The sequence below is a fragment of the Micropterus salmoides genome, unplaced genomic scaffold, assembly GCF_014851395.1.
Source record: "Micropterus salmoides isolate LMB-PRFRI ecotype aquatic unplaced genomic scaffold, ASM1485139v1 Ms_hic_scaffold_23, whole genome shotgun sequence".
NCBI classification, from domain to species: Eukaryota; Metazoa; Chordata; class Actinopteri; order Centrarchiformes; family Centrarchidae; genus Micropterus; species Micropterus salmoides.
The window spans coordinates 9,346,552-9,360,931 of record NW_024041484.1 but is presented as its reverse complement, the minus strand read 5'-3'; the positions used below and the strand labels follow the sequence as shown (position 1 = coordinate 9,360,931).

Here is a 14,380-nt window from a genome sequence, read left to right as displayed (position 1 = left end):
ATGGGAAACTTCTTGAAATAGTTAGCTCAAAGTAAATTGTTTTAATAGCTTAAAGTAATGACATTTTAAATAGTTAGCTAAAAGTAATGGGTAAGTGGTTGAAATTGATTGCTAAAAGTAGCTCAATGGATTAATGGTTAAAATAGAAATAGTAATTGCCAAATGGTGAAATAGCTCCAAGTGTTACAAGTACAAATAGAAACGCGACAAAATGACCTAAGCAGATCAGTTCAATTGTAAGAAACAATAATATCCACTTTGATATAATTAGTAGTGTTGAATAATATCTAGTTTAACATTCAAACACATTTGTTACATGATGAGTGGTGTCAATGATGGGGTACTTGAGTTCATGTAGCAAAGCTGTGGGAGTACGTCTGACAAAACACGTTGAACCACTGCCATAAACAATGAGGAGGATGTGTTGCAGATACATATACTGCAAAGTGTCTCCAGTGTACATGCACTCTATTTGCTGTGGGCTAAAAGTACACTCACCGGGTTGTCAGTCTGATTGATGCCAAGCAGAAAGACGAGCTCAGAGAAGAAGAGCGTTGCTACCAGGTTCCTGTGGATGACGTGGAGGTTCGAGCGGAGCCGGCGTAAGAGGCACAACAAGATGAAGGTGAGGAGGAGGAGGAACAGGGAGACGGACACCGTGGTGTAGGTGACAATCTTCAGGGGAAGAACATCTCCGTGCTGTGGAGAGCAGCGACATCAAATCAGAAGTCAGCATAAAGGCAAAAGGCAAAAAACAGCAAGCTTAGCTGGATGTTTCATATGAAGCTGGAATGACAAGTCTTCTGTGCAATACCTCTCTCTTGGAAATGTCCATGAGCACAGCGAAGCTGGTCATGTGGTTACATTGACAGCTAATGTGGCTGTTGTTCCTGTTGAGCACCTCACAGCCTTTAGAGGACCAACCGCCTGTACCTCCAATCCTAAACACACCAACAAACAAACAACAACAGATGAAAATTACAAATTTACAACAAAATGCAGGTCCTCAGACATGCATGTATGTGTGTGTGTAAAGTCAACTCACGCGATGGAGTGGTTCCAGAATACACAAACAGGTTTGGTTCTCTCCTCCGTCTCCAGCAAGGTGTACTCCACGGTGATGGGGGGCTCCAGGATGGGAGGAAGAGGCGGACCCTCGCTGTGCACTGATGCGCTCACTATGGCTGTGTTGATCACTGGACGGTTGGGGAGCCTGGTAATATTAATTTCAAGTGTTTAACCACTGACCTACAGCAAGCAATCATTTGCTTTTCATGAATCAAATGAACTACACAGATATACACACAGACACACCTGTTTTTATCATCATGTCCAGTAGACCATACCACAACAGAACTAACGCTTGTTCACTTTTGGTGATATTCTCTCTTAAATCTTTTTTTACTTATTCTTTTCCTGGAAACATATTTTATTAACTTTCTTGGTTCTCACATTAAGAATACAGAACACTGCCTGACTCCATGTTCAGTTTTTCCTTGTTCATACCAAATTGAACAGAATCTTATAGGCTTGTGCAGGCACTGATAATGTGGTTCCTTCAAATACACCTACAGTAAATATTATGGCATGTCTTCGCATTAAAGATTAAACATATTCATGTGGGGTTTCTTAAAATGTTTACAGAATATGATAAATTGTATACACTCCGGTAAGTATAGTAGAGAGTTTTTAGAGTTCAGATAGGGTGTGGGCTCTCTTTTTCTCCTCTGTTAAATATAATTCTCTGTTCTTTTAGGCCTTGTTTGCAGCTGGGGTAACACCTCATAATTTAAAGTGGGAAAGGTATTTGAAGATAATGAAAATGAAGTCATTGGTATGCCTAAACTACCTCAGACTCCTGCGGTCAGGGTCATATCTTTCCGGGAGGAGCTTCCCCAGTGATTTGTACACTATCACCACAGCAACAGGCAGAGGAGCAGCTGGCTCAAGATGGCGCCGTCTTCTATCGGACACTGTGTGCTCCTCCTCCTGTGGGGGATCGGTCTGAGTTGGAGGGGCAGGAGTGGACTCTGCTGTGAGGGGATAGTGATAAATAAAAGTGACAGACTGACACTGGAATTGTGTATTTGACAAGTAAGCATAAAAGAAACAGAGCCAGTGGGGTCTGATTCTTCCAGCGTTCCTACCTCTGTGACCCTGAGTGCGGAGGTTGAACTGGGGGAAGTGGACGGAGGAACCAAGCTCTTTGGGGTAGGTCTCCTGGATGTCCTGGAAGCGAGGCAACGTCGCCCTCTCCGGGTCCGACATATCCAGGTAGTCCACAGTTAGAACTAGATAACAGCCAGACAGAAGTGGCGGGAAGAAGAGGAGACAGAGGCAAAGGATGAGGTCATGTCAGGTGTGATTATGTGCAGTTACACACAGTGCGATTACAGCTCCTCCACTCACTCATGTTGTCAGTGACAATGGTGAAGGGTTTCAGGTAGGTTTTCCTGACGTTCTTTGCCAGGGTGTTGGCGTAGTCCTCAAAGTTGCGGAGCAGATGGGCAGTGCCGCCTTCAGTTTTCTGGATCTGCTCCCAGTGCTCCTTGGTGTCAGGATCCAGTATGGCACTACCTGCTCGCACCAAGTTCTGGAAAAATCCAAAATGGGATTTTAAATACCATGAATGAAGCTTGTATGGCACATAATTGTAGATAATTAAAATTAAATTCACCACCTAAATATCAAAGACTAGTAATAAAGCAACTGTGGAGGTATTAGATTACTACAGTGATGGATCAAGTTGCTTTCCCAGTGTGAATCCACCAATAGTGGGCAGTGTGCTATCAGTGCTCCCAGTGCTGCAGATTGGGTTTCACAAAATTACAGTTTTAAGATCTTTTTCAATAACTTATTTAAGTTTAAATCAACCTAGGAGAGCCTAGCTAAACTGAAACATTTTTAGAAGTTGATCCATACATCCTGTTTTCTTTTCTACCTCATTGAACTCTGCATCCCTCATGGCGGTGAGGTCGAATCCTGCCTGCTGGCTCTCATATTGCAGCACATGATTCAGCAGCTGGGCGGCCATCTTCACGTCATTGCCGTAGTAATGCTGGGTGTTATTGGTGGCGCTGTGAAGCAAACGCACAATGGTCTTGGAGCGTTCACTGTCCATCCTTGAACTGTTGCGACGCAGGTCCTCGTTCTGGAGGAATGGAGGGTTGAGGGACGGAAAGAATGAGCAGGTCAAGGCGGAGGAAAGTTGAGTGGGTGCGATGAAACGTAATAGAAGCTTTAATTTAAAATTCCTTATTCAGTTTATCCAAGTGGTTTTGAAATGGTTTCATAGACCAAAGTGTTGTCGGAGTATTTTTACACACATGTACACCTTCAAAGTTTAAGTTTGAAAATTGTGAAACCTGAGTTTTCTGGCTGAAAGTAAAAATGTTTTATTTTGTGTAGTACTCACCAGTTTCTTTAGATGGGAGAAGGTGACAGTGGTGCAGTTGAAGAGCTCTGGCGACAACCAGCCCTTCTCATCGTTACAGTGGCGGATGGCAGTACCTGTGAAAAATACAAAAACAGAAAGGACATGTTAATTAAGTTCCACAGACATAAAGGATACCGCCAAGTTAAACATGTAGCCATGTGAGTACAATATGTCCACAAAACAATATTAAGGCACATAAGAATCCAACTTTGTAAACAGTTAAGAACTCACAGCAGAAGATTTTTTCCTCTCAGGCTACATAAAAGCTGCCCTCCCTTATTGAGGCAGGTTGTTGGGCCATTTGCTAGCCAGAAAGGAATACCTACAGACACTATACCGGGCTAAAATAGGTACTGCAAACTAAATTTTGGGGGTTTAAAAATAATATTCAATCTATATTTTTATTTACAGGTGATATTGCTCTTAAAATATGCCAGTCAAAAAAAATGGTCTGTTAAATAAATACCCGAGAGACTTCCTGTCTCAGTGGTTTAAATATCTAAAACCATACTGACTGGCTCAGTCTAATTTAGTTTGAAAAGACTTCCATCCAAATGCAAAGTCTCTTCAAATGCTATTGTTGCAGAAGAAGAAATGGCTGAAGGACTTGCCAGTTGGAGCTAAGAGAAGGCGACGGGCAATGTAAGCAAATACATTCCCCAATGAGTCTGCGGAGACAACAAAGGGCTCACCATGGTGATGGCAGTAACTAAGGGGTAACCAGGAAAGTGACAGAGCCTTACTGGGAACAGGTCATTGAACTTGAATCTTGAGTTCACCTCGACTGTCTCTCTCCCTCTCTCTCTCTCTAACTCTCACTCACACACACACACACACACACACACACACACACACACACACACACACACACACACACACACACACACGCATAAGGAGGGGTATTACTGTCAGCTTTTAATGTACCCAGTGTTTTTCCAAGAGTCTCTATAGACAGTCTTGTACACGATTGGCCGATGAGAAAGCTTAGTTGGATTAACGGACCAATCAGAGAGCCTTTTTACTGTGTTGTTATGCTTCAAAGAGAGAGAGAGAGAGAGATGTTAGCTTATATGCCTTAAAATACATTAACTCACAAAAACGCAGCCACCAATGCAGCTTAATCCAACTGCTGGTACTCAATAACTACATTTTATATAATATTAGAAAGAAATAACACAATTTTAGGATTAGAAATGTAAAGTTGAATTCATAAGCAATAAAACAAACTCTTTTTTTTTTTTGCTCAAAGTGTTTTTATTGAACATCTTATCAAACATAAGATACACTTTTACAATACATTTCCTTTTTATGTTAACCCACCCACCCAAGAACAATCCCCACCTGTTGCACCAATACACATATTAATTTGAAAAACAAAAACATTCATTAACATGTTTTAGAGAAGAAAGCACAAGTATGTACAGTATATTACTCCTCTGAAATTGTAAGTAGAGAGGGATCCACCTTCCTAACTTGGTCCAGAACCGGTTGCCAGATATCAAAAAATTTATTGGCACAGCCTGCGGTAGCATACCTTATTTTTTCCATGGTCAGATTGTATAAGAGATCAATGAGCCACATTTTAAAAGTTGGAGGGTACTTGTCTTTCCATTTAAGCAGTATCTGCCGTCGAGCTAAAAAAGTAGTAAATGCTATGAGGCTTTTGTTGTTTTGATTTAAGTGAAAATGTTGCGGTACAATGCCGAATACAGAGATCATGGCATCAGGCTCTATGACTGTCCCCAAAGTGTCGGAAATAAATTTAAATATAGACTTCCAAAAAACTTTAAGTTTTGGACAGAGCCAAAACATGTGAGACAGAGTACCTGGTTCGGCTTCACATCTATCACAGTAAGGATCTATGTCTGATTTAAATTTTGCCAGTTTTACTTTAGACCAATGCAGTCTATGAACAACTTTAAATTGAATCACTCGATGTCTTTGACATATTGAAGATGAATGAATGTTTTTCAATATAGATTCCCATACATCCTCAGAAATTCCTATAGACAGTTCCTCTTCCCACAATCTTTTCACGTGAGCCAGAGGCCCCATATTATGAGTATTCATTACTCTATATATTTTACCAATGGCCCCCTTGGAGTTTGGATTCACTTCTAGAACAGTCTCAAGAAGTGACTCAGGTGGTAATGAGGGGAAGTGACTAACAGATGATGCAGCAAAACTACGAAGTTGAAGATATTTGAAGAAGTGAGTGTTGGGAATTTGGAATTTAGTTTTCAATTGCTGAAAGGTTGCAAAAGTGCCATCAATATACATATCCTTTAGTACCCTAAGGCCATTTACAGACCAGGCGCCAAAAGAATCATCTATAATAGAAGGAGTAAACATGTGATTTCTTGCTATGGGAGCGAAAACTGATACATCATTAAGTGAAAAATGTCTTCTAAACTGTCCCCATATTTTGAAGGAGTGCTTAACCACTGGATTCAGAGAGTATTTATATATAGGATGAGGTGATGGCAATGTTGAGCAGAGCAATGCATGTAAAGAAGCAGGATGGCATGACAAATTCTCAAGGGACAGCCATTTAGGACCACTAGCATGCGAGTTAAACCAATATAACATAGAATGAGCATTGGCTGCCCAATAATAGTACTGAAAATTGGGTAATGATAGTCCTCCATGCTCTCGGTGTCGCTGCAAAACACTTTTACGGATGCGTGCATTTTTCCCATTCCATATAAAAGTTGATATCAGCCTGTCTATCAGTAGGAAAAACGATTTAGTTAAAAATATCGGGATACACTGGAACAGATATAGAAATCTAGGTAGGATATTCATCTTGACGGTGCTTATCCTGCCTCCTAGTGATAGCGGTAATGTACCCCAACGCTCAAAATCTTGTTTTATGGAATCTATCAATGGAATAAAATTAGTCTTATAGAGGTTCTTGTAATTATTAGTAATCCATATACCTAAATACTTAAATTTATCTTTACTCAATTTAAACGGTAAGGAGTTAAATGAGATAAGTCTGGCTGCAGTGTTAATCGGCATAAGTTCACTTTTTTGCATGTTTATTTTATATCCTGATATTTTACCAAAACTACCAAGTAATGACAATAGATGAGGCAAGGTCTTAAGCGGCTCAGACACATACAAGAGGGTATCATCCGCATAAAGAGACACTTTATGTTCGGATTCATCTCTCAGTATGCCTTTAATAGTATTATCGGACCGTATCGCCACTGCCAGGGGCTCAATCATCAGTGCAAATAATGAGGGGGATAATGGGCAGCCCTGCCTAGTCCCGCGGCCCAATTGGAAAAAGGATGAGATGTTATTGTTTGTCCGAATTGCTGCTACAGGAGAGGAATATAAAACATTAATCCATGAAATGAATTTGGCACCAAAGCCAAATTTCTTCAAGGTATAGAAGAGGTAGTCCCACTCCACCCGATCAAATGCTTTTTCAGCATCAAGTGACAGAAGCACCTCAGGTATATCAGGTGGAGTGGGATAATGGAGGATATTCAAAAGCCTGCGTATATTGTAGAATGAATATCGATTTTTAATAAAGCCAGTCTGATCATTAGACACTATTGAAGGTATAACAATCTCTAATCGACATGCTAAAATTTTGGCAAATATTTTACTATCAACATTTAACAATGAGATAGGACGATATGAGCTACAATCTAATTTACTCTTACCCTTTTTATGAATTAAAGAAATAACTGCTTGTCTCATGGTTTCTGGTAACGACCCTGAGATGAAGGACTCCTCATAGACAGCGAGTAAGATAGGGGAGAGTTCTGAGGAGAATTTTTTGAAAAATTCGCTTGGAAAGCCATCTGGCCCCGGCGATTTTCCACTTTGCATGGTGGCAATTGCTTTCGATATTTCGGCCTTTGAAAATGGTCTTTCCAAATCTGAGGCATATTGTTCATCAATAGTGGGCAGAGTAAATTTGCTAAAGAATGAGTCAAACAGTACTTCATTTCTACTGGATTCAGATGTATATAATTGCGAATAATACTCCATAAACCTATTATTAATCTCTAATGGATCAGTAAGTTTTTTGTCGTGTTCATCAATAATTTCGAGAATTGACTGGTCAACACTTTGTTGTCGTAGTTGATGAGCTAAGATTTTCCCTATATTTTCGCCATGTTCATAAGACTTGTGTCTGGATTTATTCAAAAGGGTCTCAATAAGTTTCGTAGATAACAGATTGAATTCTGTCTGAAGAGCCAATCGTTCCTTAAATAAATCGACTGATGGCGAGTGTGAGAGAACCCCATCGATTTGCAAGATATCAATTTCTATCTTTTTAAGCCTTTCCTGTTGTTTTTTCTTTACACGGGCACTATATGCTATGATTTGGCCTCTAAGATAGGCTTTTAACGTTTCCCAAATTAGGCAGTAGGACACCCCTGGGGTCCGGTTATGTTCTAAAAACTCATGTATTTCCTTAAAAATAAATTTAACAAACTCAGTATCTGAGAGAAGTAATGTCTTAAATCGCCATGGCCGATACCCACTGCTTGTGGTAGGCAAGTTTAAAGTAATTAACAGTGGTGCGTGGTCTGATATCACTATTGCTTGGTATTCACATTTACTGACTCTAGAAAGTAAGCTATTATCAACAAAGAAATAATCGATTCGAGAATATGTTTTGTGAACCGGTGAATAGAAGGAGTAGCATCTGCGCCCAGGATTCTGAAAGCGCCAAACATCAGTCATTCCATAAGTTTTAAGAATCTGATTAAGTACTACTGCTGAACGAGTTAGTTGCATGGTCTTGGGTGAACTGCGATCCAGTGAGGGCGACAGTACACAATTAATATCTCCTCCTAATATGACATGATGTGTATCTATATCAGGTATTCGAGAGAAGAAACCGGTAAAAAATGCACTGTCATCCCAGTTAGGTGCGTACACATTCGCCAGAGCTACTGGGGTATTGTTCAGTCTGCCCACTACTATTATATAACGGCCAGCAGAGTCAGCATCAACTTTTGACATTACAAATGGGATAGTCTTTTTGATCAAAATAGCTGTTCCCCTAGATTTAGAATGAAAAATAGAGTGGAAAATTTGTCCCACCCATCCTCCTCTAAGTCTAAAATGGTCAGATGTGTTCAAATGGGTTTCTTGCAGGAAGGCGATATCTGCATTCAGCTCCTTAAGGTGTGAGAGTACTTTTCGGCGTTTTACTGGGTGATTTAGAGATTTAACATTCCAACTAACAAGATTTATCTGGCAAGTACCCGATACATCAGTGTGAGTGTTCATTTATATTAGTGTTAAGTATTTATAAATTATGGTAGTACGGATCCAGCCTAAGTAACATATGTGCAATGTAAACAGAAGAGAGCTCCTTCCCTAACCCAGAGTTAGCATAACAAAAAATAGGATCAATCAATTTAGTGCAACAGTAATTTCCCCAGTCACCAACTAGAACATGGTGAAATAATAACCCCTCGCAAATAACAAATCCACACATAAAGTGCTTTTTTTAGAGAACTCTAGCTCTGCAGCTTGCTCTGCACAAATATGTTAATAAAATATTTTAATATAACCCCAATATTTCAAATTAAAATAGAAAAAACAAAGAAATAGTGGTGCTTTTTATCTCCTAACAGACCTTAAGACTGGTAAAACATAATAATAATAATTAACTTAACTGTAGTCCCATATCAACAAGCCTGTTATATTTTGCATTGTTGTTTATCAAACTTAAGTTCGTGCACCCATCAAAAAGACAGTCTGCTGACAATAGAGACAAAAAAAAAGAAAAGAAAAAGCGAAGCTAAGCCACCTCACGCAGAATGTTGTCCTTTACATACGTCATGGCCTCCGTTGCATCTTGAAACTGCTTATCCGTCCCATTGTACGTGATCCGAAATCGGGCTGGATGTAGGAGACCATATCGGACCCCCTCTCGACCTCGAAGAAGTTTACGGACCTCGTTAAACGCCGACCTGGCGCGGGCTACACTCGGTGGATAATCAGGAAAGATGAGTATGGTTGAGCCGTTATGTTGTAGCGGGCCAGATTCCCGTGCGAGGCGGAGGATTTCGACACAATCTTGATAATAGTGCAATTTTGCTATAATCGCTCTTGGTTTGCCATCCATCCGTTTCGCCTGTAAAGTGCGGTGGGATCTGTCAATCAGCACGTCTTTATCCATTTTAAGAACTTTTTTAATCAGCCTTGAAACAGAAGCAGGGTTGCTGGAGCCATCTTCCTCAGCTACATTCATAATGCGGATGTTTGACCTCCGCATACGGCCTTCCATGTCCAAACATTTCTCCTGTAGATTTTGAACATTTCCCTCCAGCTTGCGCACAGAGTTTTGTAGCTCCGTGACATCATCCGAACATCCTGAGAGTCCTCTTTCCATGTCCGACACAGTTGTTTTGATCACTTCCAGTTCTGACCGAAAAGCTGATGTGTTGTTGGCTATCTCCTGCCTAACTGCTTGCAGCTCTGATCTGACCCCATCAAACTCTTTAGCCATGATTGATCTTAACTCGGTTTGGAAAAGTGTGGTCATCTCCGATTTTATAGAGGACAATAACTCTTCCTTCATCTCCGTCGTCATATCAGTTCGTTCTCGAGTTTGTTGAGCTTGTTGAGCTTGTTCAGCAATCTCAGGTGTCGTGTTAGTTACGTTGCTAACACTAGGTGTGTCGGTGCTCGTCTTGTTAGCAGAGGCCTTGCCCGTATATTTGTATTTGCGCAGGTTGCTCGCCATTTACATTTATCAGGAAGTAAATCGTCTTCTAAGATGCAGAACAGTCTTGGGTAGTCTTTTTGTATCACACAATTTACCAAAGCACCATTTAAAAGGGTAAAAAATACAATTTTATGCAGAGCTCTCTAAACTTGCAACCTACTCCATTGCCTGCTCGCTAGCGCCCCCAAACAAACTCTTTTTAATGAAATACACTGAAGAGTTTTGCCGCTACAGCATTACTTGTTAGAGTTAGCAAACGTTAGCAAACTTCAGCTAGATGTTGTTCTATAGTTGACATTACGGAGGCAGTTTTCTGACTTTATGACTCTTCTCCACTTTTTGCTGTGGTTACACTATGTTTTAGCATAAAAGGTCTCAGTCTGAAACTAACAAAATGCCAAACTGTTCCTGTAACACATACATTTCCCTGCAATGGAATGTAAACTTTACCTTGATAAAAAACTTTATCAACTCTTCTGATCTCCTTTCACTTGAAGCGGACCACACACTGTTGTGACTACATCCAGAGGTAAATAATCCCTCCACATGTTGCTCTTGTCATCAGAGGGATTATAAAGCACTCACCTATGGATCCTTTGGGACAGTTCATGGCGGCTGGGCGTCCAAATTTGGTCTTGGGCCACCAGATGCCTGCATCAAACGCCTTGGGACAGCCCTCATACACCACTGAAAAGAAAAGAACAAATAAAAATAGAGGGTTTAGATGTGAATCCTGGGCCAATAGTAAACACACGCCATTCCCATACACATACAGCTTCCAGCACACTGATTGATCTGAAATCATCATGTGAGACTTATACTGGCCCAAAATGAAGTGTATTATAAACTGAAGCTGGACCACCTGAACTTTTACCACAAAAATGTCCCCTTTAAAGGTAAACACCTCAAGACTCCACCTTATGAAACAGCCAGACAGACCAGCACATACTCAACCAAATTAAGCCCACAGAGCCATTATTACACAAGATGTCATACATAATTCATTTCAGCATATCTGGGTTAATAAATCTGCCGGACAAACCAAACTGGGACCTGCAGGCTTGTTGGCTTGTTTGTGGCTCTTGTTAGTCGCATACGGCCTGTAATCCTTCACTTGTTTATTAACGCTTCAGTGCTACTTCACACATAACTTCATAACCTGAATAAAAGTTTTACTTTTGAGGAAATAAGCTCTTCATCTACACTTTCTTGTCTTCACTTTGCCATCTTTTAGATCATACTTAAAACTTCCTATAAGGATCATTTCTACTAAAACACAAGACATTCTATCATGGTGACATTAACCGCAGCTTTGTTAAATGTCTCGCTGTCGGCACAGAGCTGACAGATCGGTATTAGGCCTACCATGGATGGTCACATCTCAGTGACCCACGGGACATAACCAAAGAAACCTCTCGCTTGTTTCATCCACCTATCTTCACTCAGTCCTTCCCTGCATCAGAGTTTATTCAACCCTTTAGATCTGAAAAATGCCTTAAATCCAGTTGATCAAAATTAAAGATTTGAGACATCTTCTTTTTAAAAAGAACCACAATGTCACAAAGAACTCAGGGATTTAGGTCCATTAAAAGTCGAAACACGTTCTGACACTTTGAAGAGCTTCATATTGGGTCAAACAGTAAGCACATTTACATTCATTTTCTGTTGGGGGACTTTGTGGGGCTTTGTCTTCTATTCATCTCTACTGTATTGTGTGTGTGCAGTCCAACTGCCAAGTTAGCCCAACAGCCAGACTTGCCTCTTCTGCTTGACTGGGTGGCGACAAAGACGTGAAGTTAGCTCAACTGCAGCACCAGCAGATGTGAGCGACACTATTTGTCTCCTTTTGACACTTCATTGATTCGTCCGGGCTCACTTTGTGATTGTGAACATTTAAAGGAATGATACACCCAGCTTCTGAAATTATTTCCTCATTACTGTTCTTGTCATGAACACCTCACTCTTTCATTCAGACACATTTATCTGAATGCATGGTTACATAAACACCATAGTGTTTATGTGCTTTGACAGTATTTTGGAATAGCTATGGACTTGGGTAATATGATATTGTACTATGGATTCTTTTACCCTACTGTTTAAGATTGTAGTCACTTAATTTTCTGTTTAGGATAAATAATCTTAATATATTTTACCTTACAGTCTGTCACTAGAAGAAAAAAAGGAAATCTGAATTTTACATGTATTTACAAAATAAAGGAATTCACATACCCTCGCATCCAGTGGGAGTGACCTCAGCGAAGGGGTTATCACAGCGGTTACACTGACGGCCAATTACTCCTCCTTTACAGGGGCACTGCCCAGTGATCGGGTCGCAGGTTCGAGACTCAGAGCCAATAGAGAAACACTCGCAGGGGTAGCAAGTGTCCTCACCTTCTGGCTGATAGTGGTTTTCCTGCAGGAAGAGGAGAAGACATGGATTTAGATAAGATCAGATATTTAGATCCTTAAAAGTGAGCAAGTAGGAAAGTTAGATATTTAGGGTGCTATTAGTGCATCTTTAAGGCCATCTTTAAAGCAAGTCTATGTAGTTTCTACTGCCACCTGTAACAAGCAAATAAGATGATACTAAATGCTAAAACATAATGTAACAGAAGCTGAAAAATGTCATAAATCCAGAGAACTGACTGAATAGCTAGAGAGCAGTATGTATCTAAAGTTTGCTAACAGTAGCCACTATAAGCTCCTGGTCATTTATTAGGGGTAAATTAGGGGTTATTTCTTCTTTCAAAGGTTACACTCTCTCACTTTAAATATTTCACAGAAAACAGTAGTGCTTTAATTTTTGCCTATTTTTTTTTTTTTTTTAGAAGTAGTGTCCTGAGCAACGTTTGCTGTAAACAAAAATAATCTGGTTTAATCATAAAAGGAAACACTCTTGTATTACCTTCGATCTGGGAAATGTCAGGTAGTGTTTTTACCTTGCAGCGACACTCTCCGGTGGTCTTGTTGCAGTCTTTATGAAATCCCCTGTTAGTATCACAGTTACAGGGTCCACACATCGGGCTGCCCCACCAACCTTGAGGGCATGGCTTCTCCACTCTGTCATCAAAGATATGAAACAATAAATAAAGCAGCTATAACTATAAAAACAATTTGGCAATGATCTTTGTGATGAACCTACAGAGAATTATCACAGAAAGCTCTGCTGAGCTTTAAGTAGCTTCATAGTGAATTTCAGCTCATAGTGTAGCTGTCTACCCTGCAATTTTACTGTTTTGGTTCACTTTCTCCTATCTCATAGCATCATTTACAGCCACAGCAAGCAGCTATTTAGAAGTGAAAAAAATTTTAAACCCCACTGTACACTACCTGCTCAGCACCAAATGGCAGACAGACACTGCTCACGCAACTGCTTGATAACAGATTTGCCGTATTAACTTAAAAAGGTGACAATATATCAGTGTTGTGTTCATAACTTGTTTCGACTCCCCTCTTGTGACCCAAAAGAATCAGTTATTGTAGGTTTAATGCAAGTGTAGGTAATTTATTTCAAAAGCATTTTTTGTTGTTTGTATTAATTGAAATTCTCTTTACATCCCGACAGCAACCAACAATTTAAATGCACAAAAAGTAAATGATATTATAATCAATAAGACAGTGGTGTCTCCTTTCTATGAGTACCAGCGCACCTACTGTAGTGCCAATTCTTTTGGAATAAAATAAACATAAAGTGTCACAAGTCACACAAGCAAAGTGATGGCTGATCAAGTTTTGACATGTTACTGACTTGGCATCAGCTTGAACAAAATACCCCATCTCTGTTAGTCGACTACCTGTTAAGTTTATCTCCAACTAAATGCTCCTTGTCGCCCCGAATCTAAAATAAACTTCCTCTACACTTGGAAGTCAGTGACTCAGGTGTGACTCCTTCGCACACAGACTCTCTTTCTCTCTCAAGAGATGCAATCTCCCACTGAGCGATGTGATCTGATAGGATTCGAGCAGCAGTATGAGGGCAGCAGGGACTAAACACCTATGGAGGATAAGTCGGGCGTGGAGGGGGAATCCCACATCCTGCTTAAGACAGGACGTGATGCGTGTCATAGGGGTCAGGGTTCATGGAGAAAAGGCTGGTTCTCAATCAGCGCAGGCTGTTTCACGTGAGCTCTCAGACAATGCTGACAATGCAAACCAACACACCACTTTCTGCGCGTATTTTTGGTCTAGTTTGATTATTTGTTTTTGATGTCTGATCCTCCCCCCCCCCCCCCCCC

General features: G+C 40.4%; 1 protein-coding gene across 7 annotated transcripts in view; it reads right to left on the bottom strand.

Annotated features, from left to right (window-relative positions):
• celsr1a (cadherin EGF LAG seven-pass G-type receptor 1a) overlaps positions 1-14,380 on the bottom strand; it is a 100,473-nt gene that overhangs the window by 15,572 nt on the left and 70,521 nt on the right. For 6 of the 7 annotated variants that reach the window (XM_038738502.1, XM_038738501.1, XM_038738506.1 and 3 more), the window contains 11 exons: positions 13,085-13,205; positions 12,375-12,558; positions 10,731-10,832; positions 3,416-3,510; positions 2,942-3,151; positions 2,410-2,593; positions 2,148-2,291; positions 1,850-2,033; positions 1,046-1,213; positions 815-941; positions 499-699 (listed from right to left, as the gene is read on the bottom strand). In XM_038738502.1, coding sequence (XP_038594430.1) covers positions 499-699; positions 815-941; positions 1,046-1,213; positions 1,850-2,033; positions 2,148-2,291; positions 2,410-2,593; positions 2,942-3,151; positions 3,416-3,510; positions 10,731-10,832; positions 12,375-12,558; positions 13,085-13,205 — 1,720 coding nt within the window. The remainder of the gene's footprint in view (positions 1-498; positions 700-814; positions 942-1,045; positions 1,214-1,849; positions 2,034-2,147; positions 2,292-2,409; positions 2,594-2,941; positions 3,152-3,415; positions 3,511-10,730; positions 10,833-12,374; positions 12,559-13,084; positions 13,206-14,380) is intronic. The other variant, XM_038738505.1, reaches the window with a different exon arrangement.